At 40.9% G+C, this 24,186-nt stretch overlaps 1 protein-coding gene across 6 annotated transcripts in view; it reads right to left on the bottom strand.

The window, feature by feature from the left end:
* Window positions 1-21,388, bottom strand: part of TMEM131L (transmembrane 131 like) — a 113,716-nt gene extending 92,328 nt beyond the window's left edge. For 3 of the 6 annotated variants that reach the window (XM_039540316.1, XM_039540317.1, XM_039540320.1), the window contains exons 1-3: window positions 21,177-21,387; window positions 20,298-20,368; window positions 11,978-12,021 (exon numbers count right to left, since the gene is read on the bottom strand). In XM_039540316.1, the coding sequence (XP_039396250.1) occupies window positions 11,978-12,021; window positions 20,298-20,368; window positions 21,177-21,300 (239 nt within the window). In that variant the 5' untranslated portion in view covers window positions 21,301-21,387. Of the gene's footprint in view, window positions 1-11,977; window positions 12,022-19,898; window positions 19,961-20,297; window positions 20,369-21,176 lie in introns of those variants that run through there. The other 3 variants (XM_039540318.1, XM_039540319.1, XM_039540324.1) reach the window with 3 other exon arrangements.
* Between the last annotated feature and the right edge of the window lie 2,798 nt (window positions 21,389-24,186).

Here is a 24,186-nt window from a genome sequence, read left to right as displayed (position 1 = left end):
AACTTACTATCACAGAAGAACTTTCTTTCCTAACTAGCTATGTGGCAAAGTGGATACAAATTAACATTTATCCCAGTTTAACCAGATATTTAAAAACTTAGGTTTGAATTTATAATTAAGGCTAAACTGAAAGTAGTAAACAAGCACTTCACTTCGCTTTTTTGACCACATTCTATACTCAAATTACCATGGCAAATACCTAATTATTGAAGCGGGTGATGCTCATACACTTTCTATACCTAGCCACCCTTGGTACAGAGACCATCCACAGGTTGACCTTCCACTTTACTGGAAGAAGTCACTGAGCCAGCCACCTAGAGGCACTTTGTTAAAGCGGGAAAGTAGGTTTTGATTTCATTTGAGTTTCCTGAAGGGGAGGAATAATATTTTCTTCATTTGGATTAAATTAGTCATCATGCAATAAGCTAACTGATATGGGGAAGCAGGAAATGCAAGCTTCCTGTTTTATGCTAATTTTATTACATAAGTCAAGAGATTTCAGATAATTTTATTTTCAACTAATAAAAATCAAACTAACGTTCTGTTTTAGTAATTTGTTGATTTCAGTTCTAATAAAACTGAATGGGCTTCTAGACATCTGCTGAATAAATAAGTTATATTTCTCAGGTTTTTTAAAAATAATTTGCCATTATTTAGTGGAAAAGTGAAGAATCTTAATAAATGTAATGTAGCAGTGTTCATTTGTCCCTATCTGAACACAGTTAAAACCACCTAGCCCTGTAGGCACCTTTAATTTTACCGCCTCCAATCCACATTTGGATTTATGTACCAACTAATCATAATTACATTTTCTTTTAAAAGGAATCAATAAGTCATTCTGAATTAGTGATGTAAAATCAAAGCATTTGATAGCAAACCATTATATAGTTATTTAACCAAAAATCAGATGGTGGAGTTTGGGATTAACATGAGCATTTTTAATGTAGGGTTCTTATGTAATAAATAAATAAATAAATAAATACACACATTTTTTTTCTATGTGCCTAAACAGCCCTTAGCACATTTTAGGTTCTTATGCAACAATAATGAAATGTGCTAGGGGCTATTTAGACACATAGGAAGAGAATCTCTGGACTGAACTTACAATACAAAAACACCAAATAAGGATAAGGGAAAGAAAAGACAAATAATCAGAGTGATGACAGACATGTCATGTAGTAGTATTTTTTCTGTGTGTTCTTTTTCAAATATAATCTATCCCCTGCTGTCCCTCTACCCAACCAATCCTATTTCCTTTGTTTAAAAATAATATATCCATTCTATTTATCATTATTTTCCAAACAAGGTAGGTTAGGTTTAACAAGATATACATTTTGTTCCAGGGATCACAGAATTTAACATGTACAAGATGGTCTTGCACAGCATTCAAAGTGGAATAGCATGCAGTCATATGGCATATAGATTTGGCACTATGTCAACTTGTCACACTGCTGTATAGACACTAACAGCCTGTAACACCCTGAGGGCTTTTGCTCTTGCTTTTGGAGTCAGGGCCAGAACAAATGCAGACCCAGAGAAATTGAGAAAGGATGCCTCTGACCCGTATGCATTGAGCAGAAGGACGGTTCAGGCTCTAAGAACCGTGAACTCCAGGTGGGCTGGGTCCCGGAGCACAGCCAGATGAGTCTAAGAGGGCTCAGAAACAAGCCTGAGAAAAACTGCACACAGATTGGCGCACGCGTAGGTGCGTACACACATGGTTTCCATATGATGGCAAATCGCATGGCCCACTATTCACCTTCCTTCATATCCACCAGTTACTCCAACACAAATATATCTACCCTCCTCCCTATATCAATTTTCCGTTACTGAAACAAAGCATCCATTCTCTGTTTCCGCCCCTCATAACATCAGTCCTCTCTTCCCTGATCTCTCCCCATGTCAAACTGTTCCTCCTGCTCCTCATTACCACCATCTCCTAGAGTCTCCTTTTTACCATCCTCTCCTATAATCCTGAGGCTGAGCTGCTCTTCACAGCAGCAACAAGCACTGACAAGGGTTCTGCTGTTATTCCTCAGCCCCGTGCTCAGTACGCCCTGCCCTCAGGGCAGCTCCCCAACTCCCTCTGCATCGCTCAAATAAGATAGCAGGGCAGTGAGTGAACCCTGTGAGGAGAGAAGAGGCAGTCTCAGCCACCACCAATCCACCCACCCTGGCAGCTGGCTGAAAGGGAGGCAGGAGAGGCAGAGACCAGAGGCTAGGCATGGCTAAGTGCAGTTGCAGCACAGAAATCAGCAGGCCTCTATCTAGCCATTTATACTGTACTCCTCAATGTAGTCTCTGAGCGCCTAGGCCATGAAACCCCATGCTCCAGGTGAGCTGAGTCTCAGAATACACAGCAGCATGAAGGCCAGTGCTAGCCTGAAGAATTCACACTCCACACAAACAAGCGGTGGAAAGGCAGGGAGAGCCTTGTCACAGTTCAGGGCCATTCTATCTGTATTCCCCTTCTATGGTCACAAAGAGCACTCACTCTTGGGCTTCCAGCTCCCCCAGCACATCACCTCTCTTGGAAGGAGACCTGCATCTTTCCCCCTGCTCACCGAGGTTTTTCCAGACTGCACCGCCCCCAGCAACTCTGGCCACCTTCTCCTCGGAAGCTACAAACAGCGTAATTGTTGTCAGTTACTGCAAAGCTTTTCCTAAGCAAACACCTTTATTCTTAAGGTGACAGCTTTACAGAGAATACATACAAAAACAATAAGAGAACCTACACACAGGCTAATAAGCTTACCAAGGATCACCCTTAACCCTGGTAAGCAACAGCCCTTCAAACCCCACCAAGAGTTTGTCTGTAGTTACAAGTTCATAACTGCCTTGGCTCAGAACAATCACACTTACGAATCTCTGAGTCACTTCTTTATACAGTTTGGGCTTCTTATCTTGTCCTCACATAACAGGTGATTAACAGATAAAGGTCCCCTCCTCAGGCAAAAGCTTCAAAAGGCTGAGTACCTGCATCACCAAGGGGGGGGGGGGGGGAATCTACATTTGCTTCCCTCAAGAGATTTCCTGGGAAACCCACTTATTTTTAAACATTCACACTGTTTCAAATTGTCCTTTGACGCTCTTAACAACTCCCAGGGTTTACACCAGTCATGTATTAGGGATGTTACATACAATAATACATAAACATTTGAATTTTAATACAATGAACTCCTAAATACTTTACATCAATTCAATAAGGCTTGCTCAGTACACTCCAGGAAACTGCAATATCTGTCACAAGACTGACCAACTGGCATAGACCCGGCCAGCGAGGGACTGGAGGTGGGAATTGAGATTGATAAAGAGAGGGCTAGAAAGACAGGTAGACTCAGGAAGAAGATGGATGAAAGATCGGAGGGAGGGGGGAAAGAATAGAGGGAAAAAAACAATAGAAAAAGATAAAATAGTATAAAAGAGAGAGAGAGGAGATGATGAAAATAAATGAAAGAAAAAGAACACCAACATTAAGTTAGAAAACTGCTTTATTTATGCATGGATTTAAAACGCATTTCATACTGCCAGAAGAGAGCAGATTTACATTTTAGCACATATACAGCAATATAGCTCTTGACATATTCAAGCAATAACCACAACACCCCTACCAGATAGATGAGTGTTAAGTGTATTCTACAGACAGGGAAACTGAGGCACAGAGGGAGGGAACTGGCTCAAGGCCACACCTTGAGCCAATTGACAGAACCAGCATTAGAGCTCAGGAGATTAACTCCAGATCCTGCGCTTGTTTCTCCAGAGGGGGCTGTCACCCAAGGGAGGTGAGGAAGTCCACTTTAAGTTGACGTGAGAAAGTAAGTCTACAGACCAAGTGTGCCCTGGGATGAAAGCATGCATCTTCCAGCTAATTAAAGTTCAGTGTGGTGAGAGAGGTGCATAACAGCATTTATTTTTCCAACTCAAGTACTGATTCTGCATTTTTCCCACGCTATCACAAAAGCTAAAATGCATTAGCAAGATTAATTTAGGTGACTCATCACCTGCACAGTGTTTCAGCAGAATATCAAATAGAATCTAAAATGAGAGTAGGAGTTTGACAATTTTTTCAGACTATGGTGGATGGATTCATATTCCATTAACTGTAGTTCCTAGAAAGGCATGGAATTTAGATGTACAATCTGGCATACAACAAAATACAATTGGCCTGAACCAGTGCTATAACTTCTGACTTTGATTAAAAGTCTCTTAAAAATGGGTTGGCCAGATGACTCATTTGTTAGCATATAGCACTGCCATGCAATACGCTTTGGGAGTAACTTCAGGTCTCTTGTTCCCCAGATCAACAGACATACCCTGTTTTTAGCAGATGAACCCTCCTGTTTGTAAATAAATTGTGCAGTACTCTATGAAATTCTAAATATAAACATATGGTAGCCCTATATGAAGCAATGGATAAAAATGCAAGGCTCTCTGTGCTGGCATCAAGTCACATCAAGCAAGTTTTTCCTAGGAAGTTCTGGAGCATTTAAGACATCTGTTATTAATGGACTGTTTTTTTCCCCTATAAACACCATATAGGTCCTTCTATATGTCTTTACAGGAACAACATCTCCAAGACATTTTGGAGGAGGGGTGGGGACTGGAGATTTTTATTAATTTAACATACAATAAACAACACAACAGTAAATTGTGTGAGCTAATATGAACACAAATAAAATAGTGAAAGTAAGAAGCACATTGTATGTATGGTTCTCCAGAACAATACAGTAGGATAATAGATTGGAAGAAGGACTGTTTTTGATACTACAGCAGTGCAATCCAAGATAAAGTTCATCAGTGACTGAATTACACCATTGGAAAGACAAAAAAGCCCTATAAAAGAAAAAAGGACCGAGGAGATGCCAGCTTGCTCACCATAGCTACCCCCAATTTAGGAAGCCAGAAAGGTGTATGTGTGTTCTAGAAATGTAGTTGCCATTCACTGCCATCTGTTTCTTCATTATTAAGATATACCATACCTTTGCAAACCACTTTGGTAGTTTTCTTCAGTGAGCAGCAAAAGACAGTCTTCCAGTCAGCCAAACCTTGTGAGCTTTTCTACTCTATTAGCCCAAAGAAGTAAACAACAGTAAAATAAGGACACCTCCAGCTGGAGTTCCTGAATAAATTTTACAAATTAGATCCAAAATAACACTCCAGTTTAGCTTAATTTGGAGGAGTAACTCCACCAATTTTAGATTAAAACCCATTTTCCTCCACACTGGCTCCAGGCATCTATTTAAATCTTTCTGTTCAGATAACATATATACACAGTTTTTGGTTCTTTTAGAAATGTTGTAAAACAAAATATAACTCTGAAATAGCCCCTTCATTCCAGTGGTGGTAGAACTGAAATTACTGACTCCCTGACAATTTGGTGGGGCCATAAGGAGCCTGCAATTGCAATAGTGTATTTAAAAAGGAAAAATTAACTGATGAGATAATTTTCTGCTGCTCCCATACTATACCACAAAAGCTGGATTCATTCTGTATATGCTGGAGGCAATTTTTGATTTGCTGCAACTCCAGTTAATTGACAGTAAAAAGGCTTAAGCTTAAAAAAAATTAACAGCTGCATTTTTTATTTTTAGTAATATCAGAAAGGTTTGTTTCTTTTCTGAATAATCTATAAATAGAAAGAAAATTAGTTCCATGAGGCTGTTATGAAGATTTGAAGTCTGCTCAATATCTCTCCAATGCTTAAGAGTGTATCATAGGTTCCATGCCACTACTCCTTCCCCCCCAAAAACTGGACCTTTAGAAATTAAAATATCAAGGCCAGGAGCAGGGCTGCCGGGGGGGGGGGGGGGGGGGAAGTGGGGCAATTTGCCCCAGGCCCTGGGCCCCCATGAGAATACAGTATCCTACAGTATTGTAACTTTTTTTTATGGAAGGGGCCCCCGAAATTGCTTTGCCCTGAATCCTCTGGGCGGCCCTGGCCAGAAGTACCTGTTCCTTTTATTTTTTAAAATACATCACTAGCTACCCTAAACTTCTTGCCCTTCTAAATGTATTCACAGATAATCTGAACTGGGTCTCAGCACTATAAACATGTGATAATGGAATAGATAACTTGTCTTTGGCAACACATTCACTTATAGGCTAGCATATTAATATCCAAATCAGCTAATCTGAAGCATGCCAATTTTCCATGTCTTCTTTTCAGTATCCAATTACAATTAAATTGCATTAGTATCTGTGCATATATTAATCCCCACTACTTCACTGATTTCTCAGTCCATATGAACTATTGAGAATTTGACCACCATCTTATTATCCCTCAGGATCGCAATTGATAAATCATCTCTTTTTCAAAATTAATTTAAAACCCTTCAAGAATACCAAACACTTTATACTTTGCTAATATAAACTAAATCTCAATGACCAACACCAAGACAAATTAAGTGACAGCAGCATACAATACTACTTTGTTATTCTCTCCGCCTATACTTATCTCTGATGCCTTTGCCAAGGCTGAGGTGGTATTACACAGATAAAGCAAAGACCAGTATAAACAAGAGTATTTTTTCCTTGACAAGCGAAAGGGGTAAGAATTCTAACCACCAACTCTTATTCTAGGCATTGAATTCTTAGGGAGTTTGGAAACAATTCAAAGTAGTCCCACTCCACCAGGTCAAATGCCCTCTCAGTATCCAAGGGGAAAAGTTTAAACACAAAAAAGCTATTTGATTGAGATAAGTGGATCACACATGACTTTTCTTATGTTATCTGAGACTTGTCGACACAAAACAAAGATGCCTAATCTGTTTAAGTTAAAATGGGTAAAATACCTTCTATCCTATTTGCTACTATTATAATATTGAAAACAAAAAACAGGTCTGTTTGCAATCCTTCCCTTTCTCTATTGTGTGTGCCTTTATGATATAAAAGTGTACAGCAACATTCCTTCTACACACATTAATCAATGAGAGAGGTAATTTTAGGGCAAACTTTTCTATAAAATCCCCAATGAAAAACTGTAAAAACAAGAAGCTTTTTCTCCTTCAAATCTTAAAAGACTCAGTTTTTAAAATAAACCAATGAAAAATTTCTTCCTTTTTCCCTGTAAACTAGCTGGAGACTTTGTAATGGACATTTAGAAATTTCAATGATGTCGGTCTCTGTTTATCACTTGACTTTGCAATATCTTTGGCTACTCTACGTGCAGGTTCTAATGTGAAACAACTGGGTAATAAAAATAAATGCACTTAAATCCTCATAAGTAGACTATTCTAAAAAGCCTCTCATTCTACAAGCTGAGGTCTTTCCCTCCCCCCAAATTATAGGAGTTTGGAAGGGAAAGCCTTTATCATAGTTTGGTTTATCATGTAACCTCTTTCAACAGTTTCAACTTCACTTTCTGTTTTTTCATTTTTACCCTCAGCTACATTAAGCCTGGCCACAAGATCCGTCACAACTTACCGCACTCTATTTTTCTCTATTTTAGCAAATTGGACAGTATTACAGGCATTATCGTCCCTCAATTCAGACAAGCAGTATTTACATGTCCATTTTCAGCTGTTCAAACTCTGAAGTTTCAACAGTTTGAAGAAATAACTGTCAGCACTTGTCATTGATTTTCTTCTGCTGGTAACAGCCTATGCCAAACTTGTTTTTGTTAGACAGCTTTCCCTCCAGCTCTATAAATTCAGGAGATATTTTTTAATAAACTTGAAATAACATAAAAAAGTTATTTCTAAGTAAGTGAATCTTTTAATTTGGCTGAAGAATGTATTCCAAAAAAGTATGTCCAACCATCTAACTATGCATTGTCAATATTTCCTACACTGACCTTGATTCAGGTAGCAAGAAAACACTGCCCAGGAGAATCCAAGCAATCAGGGAAGCAGGAATTGTAACCTAGGTAACTAGGAACATTTCCTCCCTTCCCCACTACCTCCCCTCCACACACAGGCATCTGCCAGCCCACAGAACTCCAAACAAAGCATTTCTTACTTGTCAGTGAAAAGTTCTTTCCAAAATTTATGACAAAATAGTGGTTTTGGCCTATGTAGAAAATTGGGTACAAAGATAATAAATATCCATTCCTCTTATGTACAGAACACAAAACACACCTCAAATGGATGTTTCTGAGATGCACATGTACAGGAAGTCAGTTAATGCCTTAGTGATCGTTTTTCTAAAATTAGATTAACAAGCTCCCAAAAGAACCCATTAACCTAGCATTAGACATTACAGACTATGTAATGCTTTGGGAAGATCTCTTTTTCTGTGTGTCCCAAGATCCAGAACTCTGTCTGCTTTCTTCAGCACTGGAGACTGCTTTGATTCACTTTCACCATTAGCTTCTGTTACACTTGCTACTTTTAGCAATGCCAAAAGTGTGCACTAATTTCCTTCCAATGCCTTGGGAGTTTCCTAGGTCTGATTGCTAAATATACATCACATTCCCAACTGTGTTATCTGGTATGCTACCAGTTAGCTTCTTGTTCACTGCTTTAGGAAAAGGAAATGTGGTCCCAACATTTCAGCATACAATGTAAACCAAGTGAATGAAACGGGATCAGAAAATAAAATAACTAGCTAGAGAGAGGAATCCTCTTCTTATTACCCCAAATCAATGAGCAGTCCAGTGGCACCTTAAAAGACTAACAGATTTATTTGGGCACAAGCTTTTGTGAGTAAAAAACCTTTTTACTCACAAAATAAATCTGCCCAAATAAATCTGTTAGTCTTTAAGGTGCCACCAGACTCCTCGTTGTTTTTGTGAATACAAACTAACATGGCTACCCCGCTGATATTATTCTTATTACTACGTTTCTCAACTATCTTTTCTAGCCCTTATTCATAACCTCCAAATAAATATTGCGTATGCTAGAAAATACAAAAAACGGCTTAAAGGACACATGCAAATCGAGAGCTATATAGATAGGTTTCCTGGGGCATTCGAGTATGAAAATAGTGTAAGCGTGCAGTGCATCTGACAAATTTTACTTTCACAACAAAGATCCATATTCGAGATGGATCAGCCATTAAGATATTTTAAAACAACCTGAGTAGTTAAAAATTGGTCACAGGACCTATCAATCTCAGGAACTATTTTAATTCTTTTATCAACATTTTTATTACCAGTACCCTTTGAGCCAGTCACACAACCTACAGGGAAAAGCAAACATCAAAGGACATTTTTTCTCCCCTAGCCCCACGTGTCTGGCAACTAACCAGAAGCACAAACACCATCTTCAGTTGATCCTGACTTCATCTCAGCAATGCTTAGAGATGCATTAAAAACCCTGCCTGGAAAATCATACAGGCCACAGGCATAAACAGCGGGACAAAAACCTCAGTCCTTATCCAGGCAGAACTCCCACTGTTCTCAATAGAAGTTTTGCCTGAGTAACAACTGAAGGATTTTGCCCTCCTTTCGAGGGAAAAACAAGGTCAAGTTATACCTATTAAAGTAAGTATCTTGGGCAGCAGCCATATTGTGACTAGGAATCACATGTAGTACATGAGCAGGAACTGTAAGCAGCAATTGGTAACACAACTGTGCTATTCCATTTCTAATGCCATTTTTACCATTCTCTAGGACAGGGGTGGCCAACCTGAGCCTGAGAAGGAGCCAGAATTTACCAATGTACATTGCCAAAGAGCCACAGTAATATGTCAGCAGCCCTCCCATCAGCTCCCCCCACACAAGCGCCTCCCGCCCACTGGCAGCCCTGCCGATCAGCACCTCCCACTTCCTTCCCCGCACCTCCTGATCAGCTGGTTTGTGGCATGCAGGAGGCTCTGGGTGGGAGGGGGAAGGAGCGAGGCAGTGGCAGGCTCAGGGGCGGGAAGGAGTGGAGTGGGGGCAGGGCCTGTGGCAGAGCCAGGGATTGAGCAGTGAGCACCGCCTGGCACACTGGAAAGTTGGCACCTGTAGCTCCAGCCCTGGAGTTGGTGCCTATACAAGGAGTTGCATATTAACGTCTGAAGAGCCGCATATGGCTACAGAGCCACACGTTGGCCACTCCTGCTCTAGGACTTTAGAGATAACAGCTCTGATTCTGTCCTGGGTTAGGCAGGCCCCTGACTGCATATCCTAGGCAGCTGGGCTCCTGATGGAAAAAAGTTTACCTGGAGGAGAGCTGAGGTGGGGTGCAAATCACCCAACAACCCACACTCCACTAATAATTAACACGGTAATGAAATCCTGTGTTTGCCCACATTTAATCACTGGCTGAATGAAACAAGCTTCTGTGGATAACTGCCACTATTAATATATTGTTGCATTATATCTAAAACATTTGTTTATTTTAAGTCCTGTGATTCGTATGACTTACATGGCACTGAAAGACATGCCCACGCTAATGTGTACCAAAGAACAGAACTGTTTCATTGGTAGATTTCCAAGTATTTTAATCTGGACACTTATTTTGTTTTCTCTAAGTGAAAAAAGAGAAGTGTAATATTTACTAGGGTTGTGGGTTTGTCATGGTGCTAAGGTATTACAAATACCGTAAGTTTCTTGTGTGTGAATGACTTTAAGAAAGCAGCATTTCCCAGACAATGGTGGATCGCCAGCCCAGTACAGAGGAAAGACCCTGGAAAGCAAGCCCACACCAGCCCAGTAAGGAGGGCCTGGAGATCGAGTCCACCCTGCACTCACCCCATAGCAATGGCTCCTATCCCACAGGGCTGGGCCTGGCTTCCCAGTCCTGGAGCATGCACTTGTATCATCACTCACTCAAGTTATGCCTGGCCACCCTCCTGTCATAATGACAGAAGGGGTGACTGGACCAAATGTGCATGGTACTGAGACCCCATGCACCAAGTCACAACACCTGGAGCGGGGAGCTGGACCCAACCCCGTGGGACAGGAACCACCAGTGTGCAATGGGCTCGCTCTTCCATTCCCTCCCTCCCTCACCCACCCATCCCCGGGCCTCCCCTAGTCGCTGGGCTGGGCTTATTCTCCAGGTCTATTCCCCCCACCTCCCTTCAGGGGGCCTCTCCTCATCATCAGGCAGGGAATAAGAGTACCAGTGCCAGGGTGGAGGTTGCTGCTGCAGGTGGTCAGTGCACCCTTGGTAGGATGAGGAGGCGGCAGCAGTGGAGAAGAACACTAGCATAGTGTTTGAGTTTGTATCCTGGGTGGGTTTTTCCCTGCATCGGTAGACAGACTACTGTGGAAGTATTAATGTATATTGCATTTAAAGAGGATAGATGGGGTGTAAAATCATGGATATGAAAATGCAACTATTTCCCCTGAACCTGTGACTTTAACTAAATTTACCATGACCACTCCATGACTTTGCATAAAGTATGCTGTGACAAATCTGCAGCCCTAGATACTACCCAACCCTTCAAAATGGAAGGAGTGCCATTAAAAGAAACAGTATACCATAGTTAAGAGCTACATTTCTTAAAAACTTTATTGTTTATCTAATTTGAAGAAACTGAAAGTTCAGGAAATGTAGGGATCTATAATAACAAGGTTAGACTGTTTCTCTCCCCCACCAGTTCTTCTGTCATGCCTATCACTGTAACATCCAAGTGTTAACCACACTCACAAAGTTAGCAACACTGTGAGACTATTATAATTTACAACTGAGATTTAAGACCCACTACAAGTTCAAACAAGAGACACACTATGAAAGGCACAACGTCCATTTGCAAATATAAAAATCTTTTGTGCAAAAACTGTAAAAATCAAATAAAACTAAGGTAAAAAATTAGGAAGAAAAGAGGCAAGAGAGCATTCTTCTAGCCTGGTACATATTGTGCTTTATATCCGGCTTCACTGACTACAGTTAGTTAGTATTAACATTAATTGCTAATAATATAAGTACTGTAGCGTTAATGTCATGGACATTTCAACTTTATTATAAAACACAATGTAATACGTCAGAATACTTTTAATTTTAACTTCTCTATCCGGTGACACTTGAATGAGTTTTAAAGTGTATAATGCAGTTTTATAAACTGAGATGAGCTCTAATATCTACGGTTTAAGTTGGGTTTTACTTACCTTTGCTCTTGTGGATGCTCTTCCACATCCTCCTCAGAATCAGCCTAATGAACAGAAAAAATACTGTGTAAGGATTTAAATATCATAACAGTGTACAATGGAAATGTACTGTGCTTCTAATCAGGGGCGGCTCTAGCCATTTCGCCGCCCCAAGCACAACGGCACGTCGCGGGGGGTGCTCTGCCGGTCGCCGGTCCCGCGGCTCCGGTGGACCTCCCGCAGACGTGCCTGTGGATGCTCCACCGAAGCCGCGGGACCAGCAGACCCTCCGCAGGGACGCCTGCGGGAGGTCCACCAGAGCCGCCTGCCACCCTCCCGGCAACCAGCAGAGTGCCCCCCGCGGCACGCCGCCCCAAGCACGCGCTTGGCGTGCTGGGGCCTGGAGCTGCCCCTGCTTCTAATCCCACTGAAATTGACACAATCATGATTCACTAGTAAAAAGCCAGAAATTATAAAGTAATTAAGAAGCTCCATTCAGTACAAAGAAATTCTACATTCTTAAGTAATTAAACAACATCTAGCCAAGATTTAGGATTTTATTGCCACTTAGCATGGTTAATCCATTATCTTTTCCAAACCTCCATCTAATGTATTTATTTCTAATTGTACAAATGCACCTATTCAGAATTTTATGCACATGTACAATTCAAATGATTAAAAGTGTACAGAAAGAATTAAAGATAAACCAATATCAACACTAAACACTCCGAAATCATAAAGATCAATCAGTTCCCCTCAAAGTACTTGTGCTCATTCAATGCATTCATTAGCCAAAGTCTGAGAAAACAGACCACAAAATACCTTGAAGGTCGACAAACTCTAGCATTTGTCTGACCAAAGGCAGGGAAGCAAATTCCTGAATCTAGGACTCTCCAATGAACACAGAAGCCCACAAACATTTCTAGGGCCTATGAGCTCAAGCATCACAGCTGATCTCAACTGCTGAAATAAAACACGAGTAGAGAGATGGTCTCCAAACTACACAGGGCAAAAATCATGACAACTTGTATTTCAAAACACTTTGAACTGCATACTGAAGTGAAATAGAGCTTTTGGTTTAATATGCTTGTTGCAGGAAACCTCTTTAACCGGGCAAACAGCCGTGTTCTGAACCAGCTGAAGTTTCCAAGTGGTCTTCAGGTGTAGTGCAAAACAGGGTGCAACCATCCAATTTGCATTGAAACAGTGAAGGACAACTTTAGTTAGATTAACATTTTCATGAAAAGGTCAGTCATCTTGCTAAGCACAAATTATATGAAGTTTTCTTGGTTACTGAAGCAACAGCTGAAAGTCCCACAAGATACTCAACTTGCAAACCTGAACAGCAAAAAGTGGGAAAATGCCACACAGTGAAAAGAAAAGATAGAACTTTTATGACCAGCTTTTTCCCCATTCTACCTCTAACCCAGGATGAACCTCTGATTCAAACTCCAATTTTGGCTAGATACTGGAGAAGGGATTAACTATCATCGAGGTCCAATAAAATGGAAACTCAGAGCGATGGGGCAACAAAGCCCACCCAGCTTCACAAACCTACTGAGCAGTGTAACAGAAAAAAAAAATCACTGAAGAGATGTGCAGCTGCTCAGTATTAGCCAGGGGCCTATGAAGAGAGGAAAAAGACAAGCACTCAGATACAATTCTGGCTATCTTTGCCAGGGTCAGTAAATGCATCAATACATCATTGGTAATGGCATTAAAAGCATCAGATAGATTTTTTTATAAAAGGCAGCACAGACAGCTAATCTTTGTCCATCGCCAGAAGCAGATCGTCAACCAATGAGACAAGTGCAGTCTTCATACCATATTCAGGCCTGCAACAAGACTGACAGGAATTAAGAAAATCTGAGGACTTCAAAACCTTGTCATAAATTTTCCTTAAAAAGGGAGGCTAGAAATTCACAGTCTCAGACGGTTCTTCAGCATCAGCATAACAAGAGATGTTCGCATCTGAAACTCCTGAAGAGGGGTTGACAATCTCCTCTGATAAATGAGCTAGCTTCTTCTCCCACTAGACTTAACCAAGTAGGAAGGAGATAATCCAGTTTCCCAGTGTTCCCTATGCATTTCAGAACCTCCATGAGACTTCAAATTTTAATCCCCCCAAAATAGCTAAATCGCAACAAAGGCTGGTAATCCAGTCTGATTGAAAGTGGTATTATCCACAGCCTTTAACAAGTGTGAAAACCTAAAATCTGATTCTGTGTTGCCTCATTCTGTATCTCCAGGCTCTCTACCATTCTTTAACAGTTCTACTGCTCAGGACTTCACATTTGTTATGGTGGTGGTGAAGATATCCGTCCGCATCTGTGGTACAGCCGCATAACACCTCAAACACTCAAGACTTGGAACATGCCTTCTAGCTCTAACATTATCTTCCTTCCTCAAGCTGCCAAAGGCTATCAGCAGGGTGGATAAAAATTATTTAAAAAAAAATCTGTTTTTAATCGTGTTTTTTTGATAAAATGTTTTTTAAGGAAAAAATATCTAAAGATAGTTTTAATTAAGATACATTATAGCTCAAATGTATCTCATCATGGAATAGGGATTATAAATTCTAATTCTATAGTATGAGACAATGTATTCATGTAATGTTTAAGAAAAGTTTTGTAAATGAGTTCCAATAGTTCATGGATTAGGGACCCAATTTTATGGGGCTTCTGCATAGATTATTTAGGTTAATCTTTCTATCTACCCAATGGAACTCAATGCTCAGTCTAGAACAGGGGTCGGCAACCTTTCAGAAGTGGTGTGCCAAGTCTTCATTTATTCACTCTAATGTAAGGTTTCGCGTGCCAGTAATACATTTTAACGTTTTTAGAAGGTCTCTTTCTATAAGTGTATGATATTTAACTAAACTATTGCTGTATGTAAAGTAAATAAGGTTTTTAAAATGTTTAAGAAACTTCATTTAAAATTAAATTAAAATGTAGAGCCCCCCCCCGGACCAGCGGCCAGGACCAGGGCAGCGTGAGTGCCACTGAAAATCAGCTCGCATGCCGCCTTCGGCAGGTGTGCCATAGGTTGCCTACCCCTGATCTAGAAGATACCATAAGAGATGCTTAATTTTGCAGTTCTCAAACTGTGAATGTGTCTCTCCAGAGATAACATGCTTGTTAACAGCAAAAATGTTTTTAAATAAACAATATAGATGTGAGAAATAACAGACCTCAACCCTCTTGTCCCTCTGCAAATTTGTGCACAGTGTCAATCCCTTACCTCTCTCTAAAAGTGCAAAGTTTCAAAAAGTTCAATGAATAGAAGATTGTTGGGGGCGGAATAGATCTGGACAAGGAGAAGAAGTCTGGAGATAAATGTGAGAAGGGAGGGACAGGCAGTAGAAACCAAAGTGAAACTGTTTGAGCACCATATTCCAGAAGTCTTGAGGTCTTTCTGAGTGTAGCCTTCATTGATTTGAGATCTACCATACCATTCTCTCACTAGAAGGGAAAACCTATAATGGCAGCAGGCTGTAAAAGAGACCCAGTTTGGGAATAAGAACCATTCAAGAAATACGTATTTGCTGATGATGTTTTAAAGAAAGTCACACCAGGGAACTGGTGGAAGTCACTCAAGCACTTTGATTCAGAGACTGTTGAAGTGATAATCTCACTTTTAACAGCAATAGCTGCTTCTGCCGGTGTAGAAAGAATTGTTTTCTTCCTATGGACTAATTCATTCCAAATTGAGAAATCATTTGGGACCTGAAGAAGCAGGAACGCTTGGTTTTCTTTTCCAGTTTATGAGCAAACAGGAAAATGAAGGTGAAGACGACTGAGTTAGCTGCAGAAGCCAATATTTTAAGTTTCTCATGTTGACCTGGCTGACATAGTCGATTTAATTTTTGTTTTAATATTTCATTTAACTATTTTAGTTAAAAACAATTTTAACAAAAACAAACCTGATTTTAAAAAACTTGGATGTTTAACTAAATTCAAAAATGCATATGCTTGTTTTGTTAAAATATTATGTTTGCTGTTGAAGAAAAAAATCCAGAATACATAACGTTGTTGTTTTACTTAAATAAAACAATTTAAATGTCTGTCTGGTGATGTTCTCCTCCTAATACAGCATGGCAAGAAAATCTTCCAAATATTAATGATTAACCTGTTGAACTGGAGATAGTTCACCTCCCAATGACTTCATAAATATCTGCTTCAATTACCTTTGGTAAATGAAATATTCTAACAATCATTCATTTTCTGATATAGCTGTAAAACTAATATGAAAAGTTTTCAAAATAAATCACTTAAAAATGTGATACCTTCTAAAAATGAAACCTACATCTATCTCTGAGTTGTGAAGAATATGTATTAAGATTATAACAACCAACAAGAATGTCTTCCTGACTAGTGATTTAAATCAAATCCACCCTGGCTCTCAGTATATCATCATTATCTGGGAGGAACATGCAGGGAATGAGTGTAACTAGACACCACTTCATTGACAATCTAGGATAAAAAGATAGCCTGGTAGGACAATATGTTATCTAGGGGGTTGCCAGTCTGAACGGCCATTTCCTGACAGCCATCTGAAATCTAACTTGTTCTGGAGGTAGACCAACAAATAAGAGGTGTGCTGACTTCACAGTGGAGGTGGCAATGGTATTGTCCATGGCAAGAGTGTAATCTATTCCCTCCAAAACTCATTCAGATCCAGTGTATACACAGCTGTTGTGTATTAGGCTAGAAAGCACATGGGGGAGTCCCATATTTGGCAGGGCACCCATGAGATGCTGAGCTAACACTGGATAGTTTCTGTATTATCTGTATAAACAACCAGTCACAACCACTCCAACACTGCATTAAGAGGAATATAGTACAGTAGATCCTCAAGAGTTAGGAACACCAGGGTTATGAACTGACCGGTCAACCACTCACCTCATTTGGAACTGGAAGTATGCAGTCTGGCAGCAGCAGACACACACACATACGCACACACAAAAGCAAATACAGTACTGTGTTAAATGTAAACTACTAAAAAAATGAAGGGAAGGTTTAAAAAAAGATTTGAGAAGGTAAGGAAACTGTTTCTGTGCTTGTTTCATTTAAATTAAGATGGTTAAAAGCAGCATTTTTTCTTCTGCACAGTAAAGTTTCAAACTGTATTAAGTCAATGTTCAGTTGTAAACTTTTTAAACAATCATGTTTTGTTCAGATTTACGAACACTTTAGAATTACGAACAACCTCCATTCCCAAGGTGTTCGTAATTCTAAGGTTCTACTGTAATTCTCAAACAAGGACTTCAAGGGTAGCCTGCACATCCACACAAGCCCCTCTGACTCGTATTGAGCTCTCTTAGGGTACACCTACATTGCAAAACAAAAAAAATAAAATCCCACAGCAGTGAGTCTCAGAACCTGGGTCAACTGACTCAGGCTCATGCTATGGGGTTAAAAATAGCTGAGTAGACATTCCCACTCTGGCTGGAGCTTAGGCTCTGAATCCCAGCCCAGGTGGGAACATCTACACTGCTATTTTCAGTCCCATAGCTCAAACCCCACAAGCCAGAGTCAGTTGACCTGGTGTTCAAGACTCACTGTTGCAATTTTAACAATGTAAACATAACCTAAGTTGAATACAGCTTTAAAGCGGGAGACCTTATACGTTCAATCTATGCTTTAACTTAACTGATTTATCTGGGCTAATGACATACTGCAATGTCACCCAGCCAAGTCTCAGTTACACATGTAGCACCAAAGGCTTCATCAGCCCTCAATTCAGAGATGGCAACTAACCTTATTAGCCACAGACACTACATTAAACAACATGAAGTGAAGTTAGGACCCTACCATCTGGCACCCTGTGCGCCAAAAATAACATTCATCATCATCATCCCAGACCTAGCCAGGCCACCGATATTAAACAACTAGCACCACACTGTCCCTGAGACATGGTCTCACCCTGCCTAATCTCCCTCACTTGTACTTTAATAGGCTATACAAATGTATGATTATTGCATTCCCTTTTATTCCAGCACCCTGAAAATGCTGTGTAATTTAATATCACTATTTGTGGAAATCTGCTAATGCTTGTAAACAGAGCCAAATCCACACTAGCAATATCTTTTACAGAACACCCTGCTGGTCTATTATACTTGAATTATGTCCATAAATGTGACAGAATATAAACTCCCCCACAATTTTAAAATCATTTAAGAGATATATGCCACAGACACCACAAAGGAAAAGTTCAGTGCAAACTAATAGTGCTTGATGACCTAATTGCTGGCATCTTCAATGTTTATAGCTATACCCAGGATTTATTTTTAAATTGAAAAAAAAAATTAACTCCCTCTCTGAATCTATGGTGGCCAAGAGGGTTATTTTTGTCCTGGGGATTTCTAAGTCACTCTTCCCATCATAAAATTCCCTTTAGTAACAATGTACTGAGTCTGCCTTGTAGAGTGCCAATTGTTAATTACCATGCCATTGCTTTTTGGATTCTGACAGAAACAAAATATACTTTGATCTTAAGAGCAACTACAACCCTGGTCTGCTGATACTTTTTCAAAAAGTGCCTGCCAACAAAAACAAGCTGTTTTAGAGTCCCTGATCCCCCTTTTTTTGTGTACAGATATAAAGGAAGTCAGATTCCCCCTCCTTAACCCCACTCCCCAAAAAGTCATGTGCTTGTTTTTTATTTTAGAAAAATCAGAATTGTATTTCCTTTCTCACTGGAAGACTCAAGAGTCTGTGTGCATATCTGGAGCTTTTTCAGTCCATAATTGAGAGGATTTAAGTGCTGAGTCCTTTACAAAGAAACTTTTCTCTCAAGTGTTTTAGTTAAACAGACATTAACAAATTACAAACAAACAAACCAACCCACAGAATTATACAGCGTCTAAATAAAAGCCACATCTGCTCTAATCAAGCTTCCCCTTCTTGGTACTTGTGAAGTCAACATTCCACTAGTTTTCCATTCATCCATAATCTTTCAGAATAAAAAGGACCAATATTTTTAATGTTACAAACAGGTAGGATTACAACAAACAAAACCAAACCACGTTGTTCTCTTGTGATGTACAAAGAAGGCCTGAAAGCAAAGCATGAGTCCAGTTCTCCCATCCCTTTCCTTCCACACACTTGCAGGTCACCTTAAAGAGAAACTAAGAAACTACAGAAACCAAGAGAATGGTGCTGCCCAAGTCAAATTCAGAAAGCAAATGCTTTTAAAACAAAAACAAATATAAACTCCAGGTGAGATGTCAGTACTGGCGATTGCTGCAAGTTATTATTTATGGAGGGCTGTCAGCATGATGGATACTGAACCAACAAGAAGCAGCTATTACACTTAACACACAAATTATGGCTCAGTCTCAAATACTGTGTACATTGTGCACGAGGAGGAGGAGGAGGAGAAGTCATCACTGACAGGCTTTGTGGATAAAATGTTTTTAAAAGTTGAAAGGAGAGAAGAGAGTCCAAGCATAGGGGGCAGCATCGAAGAAAATATGAGGGAAGTTCGGAGGGGCTTAGGAGGAGCAAAAACAATGGGAGGGAAAAGCAGGCGGAAATGGTCAGAAGAGTTTGAACTTGATATAGCTCAGGTAGGCAAGAGGAAGCAAGAAGAAGCTAAGAAGGGAGTGTAAAACAATTACAAGCATATAAGTGTTTTGTGTAGTTTCTTTCTGTCTAACTTGACTTCTTTCTTTTGAGCCTCACAGCTCTGGAAAACGAAATCAAGGCGGGACTTGATTGCTGAATGGGATATTGAGCTTTTTAACCTTTAATACTCAAACTCAAATCCTGCCCACATCAGCACATGCTTAAAGCTACCATTTGATGGATCTCTGGTGGCATATGTAAAATAAGATGGTTGTGCAAAGCCACAATCCACATCAGAAAACCATCACCATAATTAGCAACATTGTTGGATACCTCAGCAAAAAAAAAAAAAATAAAGGACTGAATAGACATACCTCTTCTGTCACTCTTAGAGCTCATCACACCAAAACTGAACGGAGGCAGAGCAACACTGTAATAGACTCTCCTTTACCAAAGGGATCACAGGCTGCTTGATATCACTTTATTTCTCTCAGAGTTACAATGTAATCTTAAATGTGAGCACTGTTGGCTGCTGCAACCCTGGAAAGGTACAGTCCCAATCCCAAACACACACCCTGCCCCTGAATCTGAAGCCATTATGACTCATGGTATCACATGGGGGACTTGTGCACTGTTGCCAGGTGTGGTGGCCACACAGTTTGTTTGCAAGGCAAACTGACACTAGTAGCAGTCACTGTGCTGTGGGCTGGCTGTCCAAGCTGCTTCTGCTCCTCCCTCTATACACCCTCAGTGCTGTCACCGTATCTCCTCACCTGAGTGGGCATCAGCAGTTCCCCTTCTTCGGCTTGCCACAGCTCCACCACGCTGGGGATTGGGTCAATAGCTAAACAAGCCAAACAAAAACACACACACGAAAATAACTAATCACATTTTACATGCACAAGAAAGCTCTAACAGCAGCATTTCATTTTTCTCTTTTCCCCAGTGCTGAAAAAAAGAAGTGTCCATATTAAAAGCAGCACAGGCTGGTGACATCTAAAGTGGGCAGGCAAAACTGGCACATAAAGGTGCCTTCTGAGCCAATTTGTAGCAGCGGGTAAAGATCAGAATGTGTCTGACTCCAAACAGGGGTGGGTTAATGCCTACCCTGAGGAGCCTCTACTGATTAAAAAGGAGGCTCTCTTTTCTCTGCAATGTCAGCGTGTGTGCAGCATGGTATAGCTGGGGGAGCGAGCCACAAGGACGTGGGCTTGGGAAAGGGGAAATTCATGGCTTATTTCGCTGTAACGCTGGCTCGCAGTTTGTTACAAGGTTGCAACTGCTTCTAGCATTAAAAGATGGGCCAAACCCGAGGACTCCAGCCACAACAGCAGAGCCCGAAACAATGCTGCAGGAAGCGGAGTCCTCCTCATTCTTCTCCCCTCTGTTTCGGGGCTGGGAACCATTACAGCCAACACAAAGCTGGGGGCTGTGCTCGAATCGCATGCACAAAAGGATGGAGAGAAAGGGAATGGCTTTGCAATCACAATCGATCATGCTGGTCGGTGCTCGAGCAGGGCTTTCGCCTTTGCTTTGCCCATGCACAGCCCCTCTGCTCTCCTCCACCACCTTATTTACAAGCAGCAACCCCCTTCCCCCCATCTGCGAATTCCACCAGCCCCCTTCCCTTGGGCTGATTTACCAGCGCTTACCTTGGCCCTGCGCTTCTCCCGGGCGAAAGCAGGGTAAGAGGACCTGGAAGACGCCTAGCAAGAGGTTCATGGCCGTGGCTGCGCGGCAGTAGCTGCCTTGCTGCGGGTAGCGCAGCCCCGCCATGCTGGTGCTCTGCTCCTGCGTGCTGCTCCGAGACTGTGGGCTGCAGGCGGCCGCGGCTGCTACTGCAGCCGCCGCCTCCTCTGCTCTGCGCGTGTGTGCCACAGCGCTAGGGAGGGCTGGGGGCGGGGCGGCGCGGCGCGGCCCGGGCTGGAACATTGACAATGAGAATGCAGCCTGCACGCGGGCCCCGCCCGGCTGCCGCCGCCGCTCCTGCAGAGCACATGGCAGAGGCCAGCCACAGAGCTTGGGAGACGGGAGAGGCGCCGGGGGGAGCAGAAGGTAACTCTTCAGCTAGCCCTGGCCCAAATCCTGCCCGCCTTACTTCGGCTCGCTGAGTTCAGCAGAAGCAGTGCCCGACTCAGGAGAGCGGTATGGGGCCTGTTGTCTCAAGCTAAGGGAAATACAGTCTCAACCCTGCTCTCCATAGGGTTTTAAAATGTTAATAGATGCACCCCTTTTACGCACGCCCTTATCTCCATGCACACATTTATACATAGGCGGAGTAGCATGTGTGGTGTGTGCACGTGAGGAAACACACAAGTACATGTAAAAATGGTGTCAGTACACTACAACTGTATTTGCATTCCAGCTAGTGAAATATATAAGCAAATTATCACCTTGATGTGTCTGTCTCACATACACACAAAGTAATTTGTCTGCTTATTCACCATACCACTTGGAAAGCAAATTGCATTCTGGCCTGATGTGGTGCAAGCAATATGTTACATGCCAGCACCAGGTGACAGCTCTTCAGTACTAAATTATTCTGCACACACACATTCCTCCCAACTCCAGTCTCCAAGCGCTAGCAGAGGGGTGTTTAAATTTTGTGTGTATGTGCACATGCATGCGTGTACACACATGCTACAGAGAATTTTTATTGCCCACAAAAAACAAACTCTGCATAGAAAGCATTAATGGAATGGTGGTTAAAACTTACGGGAAGGGGAAAGGGAAGTATATCTGTGTGGCCTCTTGCCAATTGTTGCAGTGAGGATATCCGGTGAATTTGACAAGCTGTTACTAGGGGTGACAAGACACTGACTGCTTCCAGAGGACTCAGGAGTCTGACCTCAACATAATATAAAAAGGGGGAGACCTCATGGTAAGGCTTCAGCTTATAACAGGTGTTGACAGAAATAGACTAATGCAGAGCTCATGTGGAATGTGGACAACCTCACTGTCGGATGCAAAAGTCATGGGAAACCCTTTCCTTCAAAGTCAAACTACAGAGACTTACCCCATTTCCTGTTAAATAATTCAGAGAAAACAAATCATGGTGGTATTTTCCTATGGAAACCAACCATTTATTTATTTAACTATATAATACATTCTGGATTGCTCAACAGTTTGTTTACATGGTCTAGGAATATTTCTCTATGCCTAAACTTTTGATCCTGATGCTGTCAGACAGAGAGGATGCTTGAAAGTCAGAAGACAGAAGTGATGCAACCGCACACCTGTCAAGCAACATTAATTCTTAAAATTAGGGCTAAATAAACACTTCTAGCTTTATTACCCTCTTGAATATTTTGAGGCTCAAAAGCTCAACTAATGTTGTTTGAAAAAATGGATCAAAAGAGTGGGTAGAGCTCAAAACAGTGAGATAGGCTGGGGAGGGAAAACAGAGCACTGAGAGGAAGCAGGGAAAAAAACCCTCTTGGTTTAGCCCACATCTGCTGACCTTCAAGGCAGATATTCTGAAGAGGGCTGCTGAAGAAGCAAATATTGGATGTGATATTTAGAGAAAAGTCAAGAATTTGGTTTATTTTTGTGTTACTTGGTTACTTAGCATTATTGCATGTAATGGGGTTGCTATTTCTTTTTTGTTCTATTGTATTTTTGAGTAACTGTCATAGGCAACTACAGTATTCAGATAAGGGCCTCTTATCTTTATTTTATAAATCTGACACCTACATAATGTATAAAATGCAGTCCAGATACTGTCTAGAACTCACTCATTTTTAACAATATATAGCTTCCAACATGGACTCTAATCACTGCACCACATAGCATAGCCTTTCCTCTAGCTAGTAATACTTTAAAAAAATATTTCCCAAAGTCAAACTAGTTTTGCAAATCTTAAAAAAAACCCAAACACCCAGCTAATGAGTGCAATTGTGGTAGTTAGAAAAGACATAAATAAAGCCAAACAATTTACAAGATCCTTTTTCATCTCTTGACCCAGGTTCTGTATAAATCCTAATAGGAACTCTGTTAGTCGTTGCTATCAGTAATAATTCTCAAAGAGGTAAACAACAAACAGTTATATATGGCCATCTAGGTCTTTATACTTGCTAGTCATAAAATGCTTCTCAAATCCATGTGCCTTTTGGATAGCAACATTTCTAAGAGTTCATGCCTGAAACTCATTAAGTGTTTCTCCATTCACTGAAAAAGCAACATTGGATCTTGACAAGTTTGTCCCCCAGTAAAACAGAAGACTTTTCCTTTTGCCTATCATGCATACAGACTTTGTATGCTAACTAAATTTTTTACCCTTACTTATTTCCTCCTCTTCCTTCTCCCTCTATTTTATTTTTTTCCTTTTCCCATTCTCTTTCTATAATGCTGTTCTTTTTCAAACATCTTTCCTGTCTTCTGTTCATTCCTCCAGAATCACTAATCAATCGCTTTTCACATACTGTACACTGTTACATACCATCTATACTAGGAAACTAAGGCCTCATTTACACACAAATGCTGCACCATTTTAACTATAGTGGTATACTTAAAGTGGTACAACCCCACTTTGTGTGAATGCAGTTATACCGGTATAAATGTACTTACCGTATACTGGTATAGTTTATTCCTGTACAAGAAGGGGAATAAATTATACTTGTTGTAGGAGCAGCAGTGATCTGTATGCTCTGTATAACTATGCTA

The sequence above is a fragment of the Mauremys reevesii genome, linkage group 5, assembly GCF_016161935.1.
Source record: "Mauremys reevesii isolate NIE-2019 linkage group 5, ASM1616193v1, whole genome shotgun sequence".
NCBI lineage: Eukaryota > Metazoa > Chordata > Testudines > Geoemydidae > Mauremys > Mauremys reevesii.
Note: the sequence above shows the minus strand (reverse complement) of the source record. Positions and strands in the feature narration are given on the sequence as shown.